The sequence below is a fragment of the Lipotes vexillifer genome, unplaced genomic scaffold (genome assembly GCF_000442215.2).
Source record: "Lipotes vexillifer unplaced genomic scaffold, Lipotes_vexillifer_v1.1 scaffold630, whole genome shotgun sequence".
In the NCBI taxonomy this organism is placed as follows: domain Eukaryota; kingdom Metazoa; phylum Chordata; class Mammalia; order Artiodactyla; family Lipotidae; genus Lipotes; species Lipotes vexillifer.
Window position 1 is genome coordinate 897 of NW_006783793.1, and position 20558 is coordinate 21454.

The 20558-nt window shown below is 38.8% G+C and overlaps 1 protein-coding gene across 1 annotated transcript; it reads right to left on the minus strand.

Moving 5' to 3' along the window:
• Positions 1–224: 224 nt before the first annotated feature.
• Positions 225–20426, minus strand: LOC103077724 (nuclear cap-binding protein subunit 1; the record flags this gene model as incomplete). The annotated part of the gene is made up of 8 exons (XM_007456386.1): positions 20343–20426; positions 13228–13316; positions 12205–12305; positions 10196–10352; positions 2385–2492; positions 1906–2027; positions 907–976; positions 225–440 (listed from the first exon to the last, which is right to left on the minus strand). Coding segments are annotated over exons 1-8 (897 nt in total), but the record flags the coding sequence as incomplete, so codon positions are not given.
• Between the last annotated feature and the right edge of the window lie 132 nt (positions 20427–20558).

Consider the following 20558-nt stretch of genomic DNA (forward strand, 5'->3'; position numbering starts at 1 on the left):
TTGTACACCGTGCTGTCAATTTACACTGCCTAAAAATGATTTCTTGAATAATGAGGTGATACCATTCACTGAATTAAACTGTTAACTTCGCTGCCACGGACCCTCTTAGATAATAAACAACTCAAAATTAAAATGTCCCATAGGCATAATTCAAACAAGATTAAACCACAATTACAACACAACACAGGTGCTTTGAAAGGCACTTTTGTTGGTCATGCATGTACCTCAGGATCATCCGTGTAATCAAACATTCTGAAGATGACCCTTGGCATCGGGTACACCGAATCTTCAGTGTGAGGAGGTGGTGTGAAAGGAGGCAGGTTGTGCTGCAGTGCTTCACACAGGATGCTGTCAAAGGCAAGATAAGGTCTTAGGATGTGCCGCTCCTGCCAGCGATCCTTTTTCAATTTCTGAATCTGGGCCCAGAGGCAATCTAAATACTAAAGACAGATTAATTTTTAACAATTAATAGATATTTGGAGGCTAGATGAAATAACATTTTGACTAGACAAAATCAAAAATCTACTGCCTTCTAAAATACAGGATACAAAAGCAAGCTAACTTACAATTAAATACAGTACTAAGGAATACTGCTAAGTTTCTGTTTTAGTTTTAATTATTTTATAAAGTCTGTCTGGGGCTGATACCTCTTATTTTTTCAAATTGGGCACTTAAATAAAAAATATATCAACTCTATGATATCTGGAATCCCAAAGAATAGGGAATGTTTTGATGACATTCTAACATTTATTCAAAATTCACTATATGCCTAGGGCTATGAGGAGCTGAACCCCTGATATGAAATGTGAAAACCCCGCTGAGGTATACAAATGGAATGATTTGAATATGTCACAGAGATAAGAATTTACTCTGTGCTTGTATCACAAGAGACTGAAATCAATTTACCTCTTCTTGTGGATGCGGTTTCTCTGCAGTCCATACTTGTAACATGGGCACATGAGTCTTCTGCCGTCTTCTAAAGGTAAGAATGAAAATCTACATTTAGGTTTTTAAAACATGAAAAGATATTCAGTTGCTTTCATAATTAATAAAATGCAAATTAAGGGAGTGAAACATTTTAACCTATCAGACTGGCAGATATTAGAATCTTTGATAATGTATTGCATTGCCAAAATGTAGGCAAATACACGGTTTCAAAAACATCACTGGCAGAGGGCTAATTGATATAATCTCTTTAGACAACATTTGGAAGAGTATAATCTCTTTGGAAGGCAATCTGACTAAATATCAAAATTAAAATTGTTAAAGACACTTCAACCCAGCAATGCCATTTCTAAGAATTCACATCACCCCAAAACATATTTGTACATGCACATAAAGACTTATGTACAAGGATATTCACTGAAACACTGTTTAAAATAGCCAAAGACTTGCAATAGCCTCAATGTCTACCAACAGGAGACTAGTTAAAGGAATTATGGTACATTAAAAGACTGGAATACCATACAGCTGTTAAAAGGAATGAGGCAGAGCTAAATATCTTATGCAACGAATCCAAACTATATTAAGAGGGGGAAAAAAAGCAAGTGTGTATAGAATAACAATGTGTATACTGGACTATCATTTGTATAAAAAGGGGGAATGACATTCAAATGTTAGCATATTCATACTCTTACTTTCATTCTTTTGCAAACATCTATATATTACTAAAAAAACAGTACAACTTTTGAAAAATATAAAACATTTAAAAAATCATTTAAAGGTACCTTAGTGTAATGAGAAAGCAGATTTTTATCTTTAGACTTCCTTTAGCTTTATTGTAACTAAGTAGATATTAACAATATCCAAAGAATTACCTATTAATAGAAAATGAAACTTATAACAAAATTCTTCTGAAAAAACTTAAGGGGACACAAAATCATTACCAAGCTGCTGTGCCCTTACTTAAGATAGCTTTCAGTGTTGGCAAAGATTCGGTCCATCTCTGCATCTTTCTTTTCATACAACTCCTTTCCAACCCAGGGCAAAGATGATAGAAATGCATACAAGTACCAATCCCGGCGCACCTAAAGAATTTTTTTTAAAAGATACATTTAAAATAGGTACTAGTGAATTTTCATTCATATTATATTTATTCCTGAATGAAATCCTATGGACACAATTCAGTGGGACTTAACAAAGACATCTGGCTCATTTAGAGCATTTTTAGATATATTAACTTTACTCTTACTAGACAGAATCATTTAACTAATGTACAGATGTCACAAGAACCCACCATTACACCAGTTGACTTAACTTTTAGACATTAAGAATTTATAATGTGATAAATCTACTGTTAATCTTCTGTTTTTATTACTAAAGGGTTACTAGTGAAAAATTCCTCGTACTATATGGACGAGATTCAGCACAAGGGGTTTTCTTACCTGAGGCACATCTTCTTCCTGAGTTACACTTACAAAATTTTCAAACATAGCAACCATTGATGGGGCAGCAATGACGTGACAATTCACAAGATCAGATAAAAAACGGACCTGGTGGGGAGAACAATTTCTATGAAATCTAAATGTCCTTTATAATAATTATAAAACAAGCAATTCTGTAATGTTTGAAACCACAGTTCTGAAAAACTACAGCCCAAGGACCAAATCTAGACCACTGCCTGTTTTGTTTTTTGTTTGTTTGTTTTTTTTGGTTTTTTTGCGGTATGCAGGCCTCTCACTGTTGTGGCCTCTCCCGTTGCGGAGCACAGGCTCCAGACGCGCAGGCTCAGCAGCCACGGCTCACAGGCCCAGCCGCTCCGCGGCATGTGGGATCTATCCGGACCGGGGCACGAACCCGTGTCCCCTGCATCGGCAGGCAGACTCTCAACCACTGCGCCACCAGGGAAGCCCCCACTGCCTGTTTTTTAAGCAGCCTACAAACTAAGAATGGTTTTTAAATATTTAAATGCTTGAAAAAACCCAAAAGAATATTTTGATTCATACAAATTACATGAAATTAAATTTCATTGTCCACAATTCGACTTTTACACAGCCATGCTTATTTGTTTACATGTTGTCTGTGGCTGCTTTTGTGCTATAACAGCAGAGCTGAGTAGCTGTGACAGAGACTGTAGGAAGGACAGGAATCTGCATTTATAGCTTTACATTTATACTAAACTAAGAACCTAAACTGTAATATTCTAGCTATTACAACCAAAAATCTTCTTTTCTGTTTGGCTGTGAAAAAATTTTCGCTGGACCACAGAAATGGAAATTTATGAACAGATATTTATTGGGTGCCCTTTGTGTGCCACTGCTGAGCACTATTAAAGTCTCTGTCACATGGGAGCTCATAGACTACTGGGACAAGCACAATCTCAACCCACATGGATAAATCCTATACTAAAAGATAAAGTGTTCTAGAAATAGGGACAAAGGGAGTAGGGGGAAACATCATATAGGAGGTAACAATCAGGCTAGATCATAAAGGATGAAAAAAGTAGTCCTCACGTGGAGAGCAAGGAGAGGCTTCTAGGCAGAAAGGTTCAAAAACAAGGTGTGTTCAGCGACCAGCAAGTAATTCAGATAGAGCTGGAGGGTATATGGGAGGCAAAGAGAAAGACTGGGGCAACCATGAAGGATCAGACTTAATGGAATCTGAACTTAATAGCTTGATGAGTGTCCAAACTCTTTTGATTATGTACTCAGTAGAAAAGAATTTGATCACATACCTCAACAAATAAATATTTACTTATATATAAGTTGGCCGTCAATCTATGTGTTATGTATTAATAAGGCTTAATTCCATTTCCATTTAAGATAAGTAAGAGTTCTGATATTTACTTCCTGCATCATCTTGTGCACCAGGCTTTGAAGACTATCCACTGTAGAAAATGGGAAGGAACTGAGGTTTTTAACCTGTAACCAACATGAACAGAGCCTAGTTACAGAAGACCATTCTGGTGCCGCTACAGAAGATAAAGTGAAAGGCAGAGAATCTGGATGCAAAAAGATCTGTTAAGAGCTGTTAAGACATTATGAGGAAGGCATTAACTACACTAGAGGCCCTGGAGACAAGGAGAAGGGACAGACTGGAGAGAAATTTAGGAGGTAGGACAGACAGGGCTTGGAGACTGCTTAGAGTATGAGAGGGCAAAGGCAAGACAAAAATTAATGCTCAGGTTTCTGGACGGGCTATCCAGTAAATAGCAACCACTTGTGTGGGTTGGGCTGAGGGTACAGGAAAGGAGGTATGAAGAATGCATTAATTCAGGGACTTCCAGGCAAGATACATTAGGGCTATCCAGGTAGTATTTGGACCAAAGGTCTGGAGCTCAGGAGAATGGCTGAAGCAGGAGATACAGATTAGAGTTGGTAAGGGGGAAGGTCATCAAAATAAAGGTAGTTTATGAAGCTATAAGAGAGAATGAGAATGCTTCAGCAGAAAATGTTTGGAAAAAACTGAAGTGAGGACAGAATTCTGGGAAACACAAAAATTTAAAGGGCAAAGGAAGGTTAGCCAGTAAAAGGAGACTGAGGAATAGAAGGTAGGTGGCAGCAGGAGGTCCTGAAAAGAGTGGTGCTGCAGAAGCCAGGTAGTGTAAAGCATCCATGTTACAGGGAGGTCAACTAGGATTGAGTTAACAGAAGCCACTGAACTCGGTAATGAGCTCTATCTTTAATAAGAATGGTTTCGGGACTTCCCTGGTGGCGCAGTGGTTAAAAATCCACCTGCCAGTGCAGGGTACACGGGTTCAATCCCAGGTCCAGGAAGATCCCACATGCTGTGAGCAACTAAGCCCGTGCACCACAACTACTGAGCCTGTGCTCTAGAGCCCGTGAGCCACACTACTGAAGCCTGTGCACCTAGATCCCGTGGTCCACAACAAGAGAAGCCACCGCAATGATAAGTCCATGCACTACAACAAAGAGTAGCCCCTGCTCACTGCAACTAGAGAGAGCCCACGTGCAGCAACGAAGACCCAACGCAGCCAAAAATAAATAAATAAAATAAATAAATTTATTTAAAAAAAAAGAATGGTTTCAAAAGAGCAGCTGTTGTGGTGAGTGGGGAACTGTATTTCAAGAGAAAAGATAAATTATTTGGTTGTAGCTCACCTCTCCCCTTCATCCCAACACTAAGTCATAACATACCAAAAAACAAATACAAAAAACGTTTAACAAAAATCTAGAAGAACTAAAGAACAAACAGACATGAACAATAAAATAACTGAAATGAAAAATACACTAGAAGGAATCAATAACAGAATAACAGAGGCAGAAGAATGAATAAGTGAGCTGGAAGATAAAACAGTGGAAATAACTGCCAAGGAGCAGAATAAAGAAAGAAGAAAGAAAAGAATTGAAGACAATCTCAGAGACCTCTGGGACAACACTAAATGCACCAACATTCAAATTATAGGGGTCCCAGAAGAAGAGAAAAAGAAAGGGTGTGAGAAAATATCTGAAGAGATTACAGGGGAAAACTTCCCTAACATGGGAAAGGAAATAGTCACCCAAGTCCAGGAAGCACAGAGAGTCCCATACAGGATAAACCCTAGGAAAAACACACCAAGACACATATTAATCAAACTAACAAAATTTAAATTCAAAGAAAAAGTATTAAGAGCAGCAAAGGAAAAACAAAAAATAACATACAAAGGAACCCCCATAAGGTTATCAGCTGAGTTTTCAGTGGAAACTCTGCAGGCCAAAAGTGAGTAGCAGGATACACTTAAAGAGATGAAAGAGAAAAACCTACAACCAAGATTACTCTAACCAGCAAGGATCTCATTCAGAATTGATGGAGAAGTCAAAAGCTTTACAGACAAACAAAAGCTAAGAGAATTCAGCACCACCAAACCAGCTTTACAACAAATGCTAAAGAAACTTCTCTAAGCGGGAAACACAAGAGAAGAAAAAGACCCACGAAAACGAACCCCAAACCATTAAGAAAATGGTAATAGGAACATACATATTGACAATAAACTTGAATGTAAATGGATTAAACACCCCAGCCAAAGACACAGACTGGCTGAAAGGATACAAAAACAAGACCCATATATGCGCTGTCTACAAGAGACCCACTTCAGACCTAGGGACATATACAGACCGAAAGTGAAGGGATGGAAAAAGATATCCCATGCAAATGGAAATCAAAAGAAAGCTGGAGTAGCAATACTTGTATCAGATAAGACAGACTTTAAAATAAAGACTGCTACAACAGATAAGGAGGGACACTACATAATGGTCAAAGGATCAATCCAAGATGATATAACAATTATAAATGTTTATGTACCCAACAGAGGAGCACCTCAATACATAAGGCAAATGCTAACAACCATGAAAGGAGAAATCGACAGTAACACAATAATAGTAGGGGACTTAAACACCCCACTTATACCAATAGACAGATCATCCAAATAGAAAATAAATAAGGAAACACAAGCTTTAAATGACACAATAGACCAGAGAGATCTAATTGATATTTATAGAACATTCCACCCGAAAGTGGCAGAATACACTTTCTTCTCAAATGCACATGGAACATTCTCCAGGAAAGCTCACATCTTGGGTCACAAATCAAGCCTTGGCAAACTTAAGAAAACTGAAATCCTACCAAGCATCTTTTCTGACCACAGCACTATGAGACTGGAAATCAATTACAGGAAAAAAACTGTAAAAAACACAAATACATGGAGGCTAAACAGTGGTCTACTAAATAACCAAGAGATCACTGAAGAAATCAAAGAATAAATTTTAAAAATACATAGAAACAAATGACAACGAAAACATGACAACCCAAAATCTATGGAATGCAGCAAAAGCAGTTCTAAGAGGGAAGTTTATAGCAATTCAATCTCATCTCAAGAAACAAGAAAAATCTCAAATAAACATCTAACTCTACACTTAAAACAACTAGAGAAAGAAGAACAAAGAAAACCCAAAGTCAGTAGAAGGAAAGAAATCATAAAGATCAGAGCAGAAATAAATGAAATAGAAATGAAGAAAACAATACCAAGATCAATGTAACTAAAAGCTGGTTCTTTGAGAAGATAAACAAAATTGATAAACCCTTAGCCAGACTAATCAAGAAAAAAAGGGAGAGGACGCAAATCATTAAAATTAGAAATGAAAAAGGAGAAATCACAACTGACACTGCAGACATACAAAGGATTATAAGAGACTACTACAAACAACTATATGCCAATGAAATGGACAACCACGAAGAAATGGACGAACTCTTGGAAAGGTACAATTTTCCAAGACTGAACCAGGAAGAATTAGAAAATATAAATAGATCTATCACAAGTAATGAAATTGAAACCATAATTAAAAATCTTCCAACAAACAAAAATCCAGAACCAGATGGCTTCACAGGCGAATTCTATCAAACATTTAGAGAAGAGCTAACACCAATCCTTCTCAAACTCTTCCAAAACATTGCAGAGGGAGAATCACTCCCAAATTCATTCTACGAAGCCAGCATCACCCTGATACCAAAACCAGAAAAAGAGATCACAAAAAAAGAAAATTACAGACCAATTATCACTGATGAACATAGATACAAAACTCCTGAACAAAATACTAGCAAACAGAATCCAACAGCACATTAAAAGGATCACCATGATCAAGTGGGATTTATCCCAGGGATGCAAGGAATCTTCAATATACGCAAATCAATCAATGTGATACACCACATTAACAAATTAAGGAATAAAAACCATATGATCATCTCAGTAGATGCAGAAAAAGCTTTTGACAAAATTCAACACCCATTTATGATAAAAACTCTTCAGAAAATGGGCACAGAGGGAACCTACCTCAACATAAAAAAGGCCATATATGACAAACCCACAGCAAGCATCATACTCAATGGTGAAAAACTGAAAGCATTTCCACTAAGATCAGGAAGAAGACAAGGATGTCCACTCTTGCCACTCTTATTCAACATAGTTTTGGAAGTCCTAGCCACAACAATCAGAGAAGAAAAAGAAATAAAAGGAATACAAATTGGAAAAGAAGAAGTAAAACTGCCACTGTTTGCTGATGACATGATACTATACATAGAAAATCCTAAAGATGCCACCAGAAAACTAGTAGAACTAATCAATGAATTTGGTAAGGTTGCAGGATACAAAATCAGTGCACAGAAATCTTTGGCATTCCTATACACCAACAATGAAAAATCAGAAAGTTAAATTAGGGAAACACTCCCGTTTACCACGGCAACAAAAAGAATAAAATACCTAGGAATAAACCTGCCTAAGGAGGCAAAATACTTGTACTCACAAAACTATAAAACACTGATGAAAGAAATCAAAGATGGCATAAACAGATGGAGAAATATACCATGTTCTTGGTTTGGAAGAATCAATATTGTGAAAATGACTATACTACCCAAAGCAATCTACAGATTCAATCAAACTACCAACAGTATTCTTCACAGAATTAGAACAAAAAAATCTTACAATTCATATGGAAACACAAAAGACCCAAATAGCCAAAGCAATCTTGAGAAAGAAAAATGGAGTTGGAGGAATCAGGTTCCCCGACTTCAAACCATACCACAAAGGTACAGTAATCAAGACAGTATGGTACTGGCTCAGAAACATAAATATAGATCAATGGTACAGGACAGAATGCCCAGAGATAAACCCACGCACATATGGGCACCTAATTTACGACAAAGGAGGCAAGAACATACAATGGAGAAAAGACAGCCTTTTCAGTAAGTGGTGCTGGGAAAACTGGACAGCTACATGTAAAAGAATGAAATTACAACACTACCTAACACCATACACAAAAATAAACTCCAAATGGATTAAAGAGTTAAATGTTAAGACCAGACACTATATAACTTTTAGAGGAAAACATAGGAAAAACACTCGGACATAAACCACAGCAAGGTCTTTTTTGACCCACCTCCTAGAGTAACAGAAATAAAAACAAAAATAAACAAATGGGATTTAATTAAACTTAAAAGCTTTTGCACAGCAAAGGAAACCAAGACAAAAAGACAACCCTCAGAATGGGAGAAAATATTTGCAAATGAAACAAAGGATTAATCTCCAAAATATACAAACAGCTCATGGAGCTCAATATCAAAAAAACAAACAATCCGGTTAAAAATTGGGCAGAAGACCTAAATAGACATTTCACCAAGGAAGACATACAGATAGCCAAGAGGCAAATGAAAAGATGCTCAACATCACTAATTATTAGAGAAATGCAAATCAAAACTACAATGAGGTATCACCTCACGCCAGTCAGAATGGCCAATATCAAAAAAGCTAGAAACAATAAATGCTGGAAAGGGTATGGTGAAAAAGGAACCCTTCTACACTGTTGGTGGGAATGTAAATGGATACAACCACTATGGAAAACAGTATGGAGGTTCCTTAAAAAACTAAAACTAGAACTACCATATGACCCAGCAATCCCATTACTCAGCATATACCCTGAGAAAACCATAATTCAGAAAGAGACATGCACCACAATGTTTACTGCAGCACTATTTACGATAGCCAGGACAAGGAACCAACCTAAGTGTCCATCGACAGATGAATGGATAAAGATGTGGCACATATATACAATGGAATATTACTCAGCCATAAAAGGAAACGAAATTGAGTTATTTGTAGTGAGGTGGATGGACCCAGAGTCTGTGATACAGAGTGAAGTAAGTCAGAAAGAGAAAAACAAATACCGTATGCTAACGCATATATATGGAATCTAAAAAAAAAAAAAAAAGATAGTGATGAACCTAGTTGCAGGGCAGGAATAAAGAGGTAGACATAGAGAATGGACTTGGTGACATGGGGTGGGTGGGCGAAGTGAGAGTAGCATCGACATATATACACTCCCGAATGTAAAACAGTTGGCTGGTGGGAAGCAGCAACATAGCATAGGGAGATGGGTTCGGCGCTTTGTGATGACCTAGAGGGGTGGGATAGGGAGGATGGGAGGGAGGCTCAAGAGGCAGGGGATATGCGGACATGTGTAGGCATATGGCTGATTCACTTTGTTGTGCAACAGAAACTAACACGGTATTGTGAAGCAATTATACTCCAATAAAGATTAAAAAAAAAAAAAGAATGCTTTCAAAAGAGCAGCTGTTGTGGTGAGTGGGGAACTGTATTTCAAGAGAAAAGATAAATTATTTGGTTGTAGCTCACCTCTCCCCTTCATCCCAACACTAAGTCATAACATACCAAAAAGCTCCCCAAAAGCCAAAAAAACAAAAAACTTACCAAATATACAGCTTCATTATAATTGTTTGCTTTCAACGATTCTTTAAGTTGACGAATCATGGCTTCTACAAATTCTCCACCGAAGTTGTAATTCCTGGCATTTAGTAGTCCAACTAATGTTGTATAAATTGTCAACTTCTCAGGTAACAGACGTGCACTGATTTGAGAACCCAGCACAATAAGAAGATCCCAAAACAACAGCATTAAGTTGCTGAATTTTATACTATATAAAATTTTAAATTGTTTTACTAACTTTAGAAAAGCATTACATTTAGCTATGTTTTTAAAACTATGTCAGAAAAGGCAAAAATATTGAGAAGAGTTGCAGACATGGCTCCCTCAATTTTTTCATTTTAATTCTAATCAGTTAATCCAAGAGTTAAGAAAGTAAAACACTCTAATTGTGAAGTCATCAAACTAAAATAGATATAACTGACACTAGACCAGTTTTTCTTCCAATGTGCTTAGTGGAATTGAATAGCAGGTCTACAGAAAATGGTTTCCATGGTAAAATATCTGGCAATTGCTGAGTGAAACAGGTTTCTTTAATGCAGAATCATAAAGGGGGAGATGGAGCAATCAACATTTCTAAACTTAGCCGACCAAATGTCACGGGATCAGAATTTCACTTTGAGAAACCCTATTCTAGCTGCTTAGAAAAAATTCAGAACTAAAACCAGTTCCTATCAGTTAAATTGTTGAATTTTTAACATGGTACTGTGATATAGTAAGATTTCTTTACATCCAGTTTGCTTACTCAAGTGTGTTAATTTTCTTTAAAGTTATTTGAAAAGCAGAGAAGAGGATTACAGTAATAAATCTTTGAAAAAAGCAAATGTTGATCCCTAATTTAGGTAGCCTTTAGAAATCAGCTCAAAAAAGAAAAGCAAATGGGCACTCCTGATTGTTCAGATTCTCTTATACTTTTTGCATTTTCCCAAGGTTCCTAGCGAAGAGTGTTAGGGACAATTTAGGTTTTAAAAAAATAACTGCATTGATAATAACCATTCCTCCTCAACCCTCCCCTGCTTCAAAGTCATGGCTTCCATCAGAGTTTAAGCATAAATCTACTCTATTCTAATAAATGCTTTCAGAACAGAAGGAATCTACGGATAGCTATAGCCAAATAACTTTTCTTAGTATTAAGTTTCTTAGTCTAAGGACATGTCTTCCTGAATATTAACTAGACTCCTTCAAAAAATTGTATCTGAAATTATTTGTACTTTATGAGATGTTAAAGTAAAATCCACTGATAGTTTCAATTTGTATGTACATTTTTAAATTTCAAAACTGAACTGTAAGCAATTTAAAAAACCCATTATTTTAAAATAACTGAAATAACATTTTAAGGCACCTTCATAATGAAGACTCCTTTATCCAGAAGTCATAGATATTCCTTTGCAAAGCATACAGTTTAGAGTGACCAATGTCCACCTGAGTGATGAGTAAGTCTGGATTGCTAATTCCACTGTTGGGAGACACTGTTTCATGATTTCATGTGAGACTTTTCCCATTCTAATGTCCTTACAAATTAAACGCTGATACTCGTTCTAGCTAACCTAATTCAGAGAAAGATTATGCCTATTATATGTCATAGCTTCAAAAGTATCTTCAGCCTTCTAAGAAGGGCTATTGTTACTCGAGTGACTGGTTCTCAAATATGTTAGATACTACTGATTAAAAGTATAAATTAAACTCTATTATATATATTTAATTGTACATGCTTAAAAGAAAATCGCTGAATGTGAAGTTGTCTACTTTCTCACTTAAAAGTAGTCGACTCAAATGATTCTAAGGATCCAAGAAACGAAACAAAGAAAATGCTCAATTTTCATCCTATTTATCGCTAATAGTTCACCAAAGGGCAAAAGGTCATTTCATTTGACAAATTCCCCACAGAATGAAAGCAGATGACATATGGAACATAAACACATCTTCTGAACATTCACAAGCATTTAAGAGTAGATAATACATTATCACCTGGATTCATAAATCTTTTGTATACATACACTGTACAAAGAAGCCTTAAGATCTTGCTCTTATAGTTAGGAAGATCAGCTTCCAAAACGCCAGCCAAGCCTTCTAGGTTGCTCTCCAAAGAGCAGGCACTCTGTAGAGGACAGCATATTAAATATCTGTCAAGTACTCAGCAATTAGTGCATTAAAATTTTCTAGGTGACGATAAAAAAGTTACGCATAAGGCACTGACAGGTTAGTATAAATAAATTCAGGTTGTTATTATTCTTTAGAAAACCATGAAAAGAGAACGAATAAAATTAAAAAAGCAATCTAAGACAGCAAAACAAGTATTAGAAATGGGAGGACATTCTGGGTTCTATTCTACTTCTCTAACTAATTCACTTAACTGTATGACTGGGCAAATTACCTCACCTATCCAGAACTTCCTCAGTCTCCATTTTTTTTAATACATTTAAAAAACTTTTTTTTTAATTTTATTTATTTTATTTATTTATTTTTGGCTGCATTGGGTCTTCATTGCTGTGCACAGACTTCCTCTAGTTGTGGCCAGCGGGGACTACTCCTCGCCGTGGTGTGCGGGCTTCTCATTATGGTGGCCTCTCCTGTTGTGGAGCATGGGCTCTAGGTGCGCGGGCTTCAGTAGTTGTGGCTCACGGGCTCCAGAGGGCAGGCTCAGTAGCTGTGGCACATGGGCCCAGCTGCTCCACGGCATGTGGGATCTTCCCAGACCAGGGCTCGAACCCATGTCCCCTGCACTGGCAGGCAGATTCCCAACCACTGCGCCACCAGGGAAGCCCCTGGTCTTCACTTTTAAATTGAGTGGACTATTCCCTAAGGTCCCTTCTAAGATTCATATTCTATGAAAATTACTAATAACATTTAACTCTCTGCATTCCAAGGCTTTTAATATGCATTTACTTTGGGATATAGATATATGGCAATACAAACTTTGCCCACAACTTAGATCATCGAGTTTGCAGATGCAGAAACTAATCAAGCACAGTCAACTACAACCCTAAGCCCATCACAGTCTCTGCCTATTTTGATCATACCTTTTCTCCTACTTTGCATATTAAAGATTCCAAATGATCTTCAGTTTCATTTGCATCAGAGGTCTTTCTCCTTTTGTGAGGCTGTCCCCCTGTTTCAACAATGTAAAAAAGTGAACATTACACGATGAATCTGTTATCAAAAAACGTTAACTTTTTTAATGCTATAATCACTTTTGTACCAGAAGCCCTACTATTTACACACAGTAGAAGTACTTAACTGACCCTCCACTTCTCAGACAAGGCTAGATCAACCAACAGTCTCCATACCCAGTGGCACCACAATAATTCCAGGAAGCATTATTTATGTTAAATTTTGTGATTTTTGTGCCCCCATGGAGCAATGCAATGCAGCAGCCCTGTCCATTTCTCTGGATAGGCAGCAAAGGTGCCCATAACATGCTAACCACTAGCAGTTAGAAGACCCCCTGTAACACTCATGTATGGCTATTCCCATTCTTTGAACTTGAGTTGTTTATTCATCCTTAGTCACTTGTTCCTGAAACCTGTCGGTGCCAGTAGTACTCATTATTTTAATAATGAAAATTATGCAAACTGATGAAATATGGGTGTAAAAACCAAGTTGAATCTGTGAAAAGACTTGATTAGGGGGAAGAAAAGCTTTTAAAAAAGAAAGGTATGAAGAGGAACACTTCAAAAGATGGGAAAGGGAGCATAAAACATTAGGATTCCTCACTAGTTTTCACAAATGTCTGAGCTCTTAACTCTTCAATTAACGGTTTTGGTCCTACAGACCTTGCAGCACTAGGGTCTAGTTCATCCCAGTGAGAATTACAATCAGCCGACATACTCAAAGAAAAGTCCTGAGTACTGTATCAAACAATCGGTGGGGAAAAGGTATATGTTTTATGGTTTCCTGCTTTAACCAGCTCTTGGTTCCGTACTTTACTGATCCTATTATGTTCAAAAACGGTGCCATTCAGAGTTGTGCAAACAAGTAAAAACTACCATTCTGAAATCATTAGCAGTCTTCTCTCTGTCCTTTTGGTCACTAAAGAATTCAATTTGAATGAAGCTGTGCTACAAATCATCCTTAAGCACTGGACTGTCTATTTTCGGTCTTGCTGTTAGTGATCTCTTACTACCAATATTTTGTTTAAAACCTCAACATACCCACCTTATATCCTTTTGCGGACTAACATAAAGCTGAAAAAATTTCAAATAAGGTGTTAAATATGGAACATGATGCTGTTGCTGCACACAATGTTGGCTAGTCTCCCGGTATAATTCAATTTTTAACTTCCACCAATTAGATTATTAGGATGGCATGTGAACAAGGAAGCAATAATCTGTAACTGTGTTGGAGATCTGTATTAATAATGAAAATCTGCAGATATAGGATTATCCAGTGGCAAGTTATATTTTTAATCTTCTCCAGACTTGTACAGCCAAAGGAACTGAACCATTTTTACAGAGTTCATAATTACTTACTTGCCACTGGAACATTTGGCTTGAAAAATACAATGATTTTCATAAAACACAGCACTTGGTTATTCTAAGCTTGGGGTGTTAAAATTTTTTCCAATGTCTGAAATGATCTTCAGTTACCTACCACCTGAACTCAAGCTGAATAAAACCGATCTATTACTATCTAGATAGGACCAAACAAAGTATTATAAAAGGCCATAGGGCAAAGCACTGTGTGCTTTGACCCCCCCCCCAGCCCCTTAATTATCATTAGGATCTGGTTTAAATAACCACTGAATTTTGAAGGGATAGTTTTGAAGGGATAATGCCATAAAAATATAATACACATGCACCATGACAGCTGTGATGTATTCCTGGAGATATGTATCCGTGTAAAGTTGTGGACATGTGTGTTATTGTGTGATCAGTGACCTTGATTCTCAAATATACATTAAACTGAAGTCACAGGATCTCTATAAAGGTTCCACCACCCCAAGAGCCAAATTCGACACAAAGGACTTCTATTTCCAGGATTCATTCATTGAAAAAAATGACATATTTGATGCGATGTTTATATAAGCTATCAGCCAGGACATTAAAATAGCCTTCTCCAAGAGCAGTGGTTCTCAACTGGGTTGGATTTTTGTCCCCCAGGAGCCACTTGGCAATCTCTGGAGACATTTTTAGTTGTCACAACTCTGTCATCCAGTGGGCAGGGGCCAGAGATTCTACTGAACATACCACATTGCATAGAGGACAACTCCCAACAACAAAGAATAATCCAGCCCAAAATGGCAACAGTGCTGATGTTGAGAAACTCTGTTTTAGAAAGCAGAATATACTAAATGTTCTTCAGAAACAGATTCTGGTAAGGCTGGCAGAATGCAGATGCTAAAAAACTAGCTGAATGAGAGCAGGTTTTTTAAAAAACTTTAACCATTGTTCCTTTCTTTCTGGCCCATCTACTTTGCCAAAACCCTTTATCCCACATCCCACCTCCACACCCTCTCTAAATTAACCATCCAGCTGGCTTGTTCTCAAATCAGTTTAGAATTATACCCCAGTCTTTAAAGCAACCCTCCTAGGCCCTCTTGTAAGACTGAAAAGAAGAAAATACTGCTGTGGGGAGAGAAGGTAGGATTTCTGAAGAAAAACTAGAAAATACGGTATACAGTCCTATCTCTGAAGTGTAACTCTTCTTTTCTCCTTCTCATTTTTACTATGCTTGGAGAATGAGAAAAGGCAGAAAGAATATTAAGAAGTAAGAGATGCCCCACACTCACCTGATATTGGAGAGAATATAAAGAGGGGTGGGAGGGGGACATACAGACACAATGTGAACTCATGCACAGTAACAGGATACTGAACTCAAGAGAATGTGGGCAAGAGCATGGGGAAGTAGAAAAAAGCACTTTAATGAAGAATAAAATCTTGGGAATGAGCTGAATGTTTTCACCTACCCTCAAGAAAGCATATCTAAGGTAGCTCCCAAAACAACAACAAATTTTATATTAACACGTTAACTAAGTAGAAGTTTTACAATGTAAATTAAAGCTACACATAAGCACTTCGTTCTGACACCCTTGGCTAGAAGAGAGAAGCAAGTCTCTATTAAAACCCATCAGAAAGGGGCTGCCCTGGTGGCACAGTGGTTAAGAATCCACCTGCCAATGCAGGGGACACGGGTTCGATCCCTGGTCTGGGAAGACTGCAACTAAGCCCGTGTACCACAGTTACTGAGCCTGCACTCTAGACCCCGCGAGCCACAACTACTGAGCCCTCATGCCACAACTACTGAAGCCTGTGCGCCTAGAGCCTGTGCTCTGCAACGAGAGAAGCCCGAGCACCGCAGCTAGAAAAAGCCCATGCTCAGCAACTAAGATCCAATGCAGTCAAATAAAAAAACCAACAAAAAAACCATCAGAAAGAATCTTAATACACCAAATAATTTTTAGCCTGTAAGGTGATCCTTATTCTATATGGATACACTGTACTACACATCTTATATCCTTATTTAGAATTATATGTACTATAAAAAATTTTAGACCCACAAAGTGGAAACAAAAACCAACTCTGTAAAAGAGAAAGTAACAATAACAACAAGGGGAAGGGGAAAAGTAAAGCACCTTGATCCTGCAGATTTAAAAGAAGTAACCATCACTTCTTCTTTTTTTTTTTTTTTTTGCTGTGCGCGGGCCTCTCACTGCTGTGGCCTCTCCCACTGCGGAGCCCCGGACGCGCAGGCCCAGCAGCCATGGCCCACGGGCCCAGCCGCTCCACGGCATGTGGGATCTTCCCAGACCGGGGCGCGAACCCGTGTCCCCTGCATCGGCAGGCGGACTCTCAACCACTGCGCCACCAGGGAAGCCCTAACCATCACTTCTGAAACAAACTATACTTTTCGTCAGAATTACAAATCCCTTCACTTCTATTCGGTTTTTTTTGTTGTTGTTTTGTTTTTTTGTGGTATGCGGGCCTCCCACTGTTGTGGCCTCTCCCGTTGTGGAGCACAGGCTCCGGACGCGCAGGCTCAGCGGCCATGGCTCACAGGCCCAGCTGCTAGGCAGCATGTGGGATCTTCCCATACCGAGGCACGAACCTGCGTCCCCTGCATTGGCAGGCGGATTCGCAACCACTGCGCCACCAGGGAAGCCCCTTCTATTCGTTTTATTTTCTATAGTTAGGTAAAAGAACAGTCACCATCTAAAAGGTAAAGACCTAATTCTAAGTAGCTTAAAAGGGACTAATATGGGGTTTTGGCCAAGATTATGGACAACCTAAAAACTTTCTTAAAAGAACAAAGCAATATATTGAACATCTATTGTATGCATATCCAAAATAACTGAAAAGCTTCAGAGACATTCTTAAAGAGCCTAAGAAATGAGTCAGATTTAGCACTGGAACAGTATCCATACACATTAATTTCCATTTAGGACTTTCCTTTCCTTGTCTATAAATCCATCTCTAGGTATAGCTTCCGGAACTTATCTCCTTGGATCAAGGACACTCTAGTCTCAGCACAGAGATACAATTTTAAAATTGCCCTCTGTGAGCTGATCCTCTGCTACCCTTTAGATCTTATCTCCTACAACTCTCCCCCTCACTCACTCTGCTACAGCAACACTGGCCTCCTTGCTGTTTCAGGATGATAGGAATACTCTAGCCTTAAAGCCTTTGCACTTGAGGCTCCATTTGCTTAGACTACTACGTTTCCCCCACACTGCCATGTGGTTTTCCCCCTCACCTCCTGCAGGTCTTTGATCAGATGCGATTCTCAGTGAGGCCTTCCCTGACCAACCAATACAAAATGGCAACTCCTCCCGGACAGCAGCCTCTACTTTCTTTACCCAGTTTTCTTTTTCTCCATAGCACTTAACACCATATGATACACTATATTTACTTGATTGTTTTCTGCCTGTAAAAGGGAATCTTTATATTGTCCACTGCTGTACTGTCAGTAGTTAGAACTGTGCCTGGCACTGTTAAATATTTGTTGAATACATTATTATATCTAGTCAAGCCATATGAAAAGCCACGGCAGTCAGTGACTGTTAAGAGCTGACAATAATCCAGAAATGCTCAGATGCATCTATTTAATACAACAATAATAATTCAGCCTATTTTAAAATAGCTTTCTGCAGTATTTAAGCTTCCAATATTTCTGGTTTTTAAAAAAATTAGTAGATGCTTAACCAAAAGAAAAGTATCTAAAATATTTGATTCAGATCACTGTTTAGGATAAACCCTAGCTGTTCATTACCCAAACTTTTGCAATTTACAAAAGTTCCAGACTTGGTGTAGTATCTAAGAGGGACTATAAACTGCCCCTCAACTACTATATTATTCATAGTAAACTCTGGTTAATTAACTCCTTATTTTGTTTTGTCTTTACGTATTTATTCTGAGGTTCCTGCAGCAAGACCCGAATGGACAGTGATTTAGCTGCCAGAAGCTAACTCCTAAGAAAGTTATGCCAGCATCCCAATAACCAAAGCCAAAGTTGTTTTTCTACATATTCACATCCAATTCTCCAGGCTGCCCCTTGGAAACATTGTCTCTCCCTTTAGGGATGCCCTAGAAGAGAGAAGAAGAGGAGTAGAGAAAGCATGAGAAGAGCAAAGAAAATGGGAAGAACTTTAAAAGCCTCCACTTCTCCAAACCCCAAGTGATGACTTCTAGGAGATTAAGTTTTTAATTAATCAAAGGCAAAGCACCTGAAAACTATTTTCTGTGCCCTGTATGTACATTATACAAGAAGCCTCCTGTGTTTTAAAAAAAAAAAAAAAAAAAAAAATCAAAGCATGCAGCATAGTAATACCTGTGTAGTGACAAGAACCTTGGACTTGCTTTCACTGGTGCCTGGGCACTGCTAATCGTGTCTCCATGTTAATTACACTAAAATTTTAGACCCTTAAGTGTCAGATGAGAAAGCTGAACTAGAATATCCTCTCAAGCCATGCCCTAGCAGAAATCTGATATTTCACTGTTAAAACTAAATTAGTGGGATTCTGCTCCTGTCCCAAAGTGCCCCAACATTCAAGGAGAGAAAAATGTTAGTGGAGAAAATTAATTCAAATGTTCTGTTCTGTACTTTTTCTTACATTGTCGACATCTGCTAATGTTTAATCACCTCTTAAGTATTAACAGGTGATAAAATACACACCATCATGAGCAGTTAGTCACATGTGTTACCTCATTTAATCCTCACAAAACCGAGAGGTACGTATCATTACTTCTATATTACAGACTAAGGTTTAAAGAGATGATATAACCTGGGCAAGATCACAAAGTAAATGGCAGGGTCCAGCTTTGAACTTAAGCCCTCTGATTCCAAAGTCTGGCCTCTTAACCACTACACTACACTCTTTTCAAAGAACAATACCCTACAATATTAATAACAGATTTACTGTTAGTTTTTCATTTTTTGGATGTGTGCTCTTGGCTGATTTTTGTAATGTAAGCACCTTTTCTATTTTTAACTAGCAAAATTATTCTTGGTTTTTATGATGGCAACTCCATGATCCCCATGAGCGCAACCATGCAAATGGAGATGGGAATTTAGATCTAAATCTCTACAAGCTCTCCAGTCTTCCGGCACTTTTTCTTACACGAGGGAAATATGCTTACGGCCAGTTCAAAATCTAACACAACAACCTACGTACATCTTTTTTTTTTTAGAGACCTCTTGGGTGTGGATAAGAAACCGATTTCTTTCCTTGCCGCTTGAAAAAGGCAAAACGACGGATGACCGGTACAGGAGAGAGCTCAGATTGCGATTCATCAGGTCTCTCGTCTTCTGAGAGCCCTTTTTAGGTGCAGTTTGAGGGTCAAAACGAGACACGGGTATGAGTGGGTCCCTATCACTATCCCTAAGAGGCGGCGGCACAGACACAGGTGTACTTCCCTGCTCGGCGGTCCTAAGGGCCAAATCTTGAAGAGTCCTTAGAGACCAGGGGTCCACCAGGCCGCTCCTCGGCCGACGACTGAAGGAGGCGGGGTGGGGAGAAGCAGGGGCTTTTCAGAAGTCGCCCGGCCACACTCTCGCTGTACCACCCGCTTCTCTCCGCGGCTCCCCGAACGCTCCCGGAGGGAAGAGCTTCCCATCCCTTCGCTCGAGACCCGAAGACCAAAGAAGCCAAAGCTCGACCCCTCCTGGGCGCGGCCTCGGCGGCCGAGCCCTGGGCACTCACCATCGTTCTCGTCGCTGTGCCGTCGCCGTGACATGCCGCACGCCGGTGCGCCGCTGAGCCGAGACGCCGGGCGGAAAGCGCGGCAGGAACCTTCGGGCAGCCAGCCGGCTCGAGGACAGTGGTGAGGCGCACTCGCTCGCGACGGCTCCCGGAAGCACAAGAGGGAGAGGTGGCTTGGTGGCTCTGCGGGTTTGGATCCGGGAGGGCCGGTGTCTG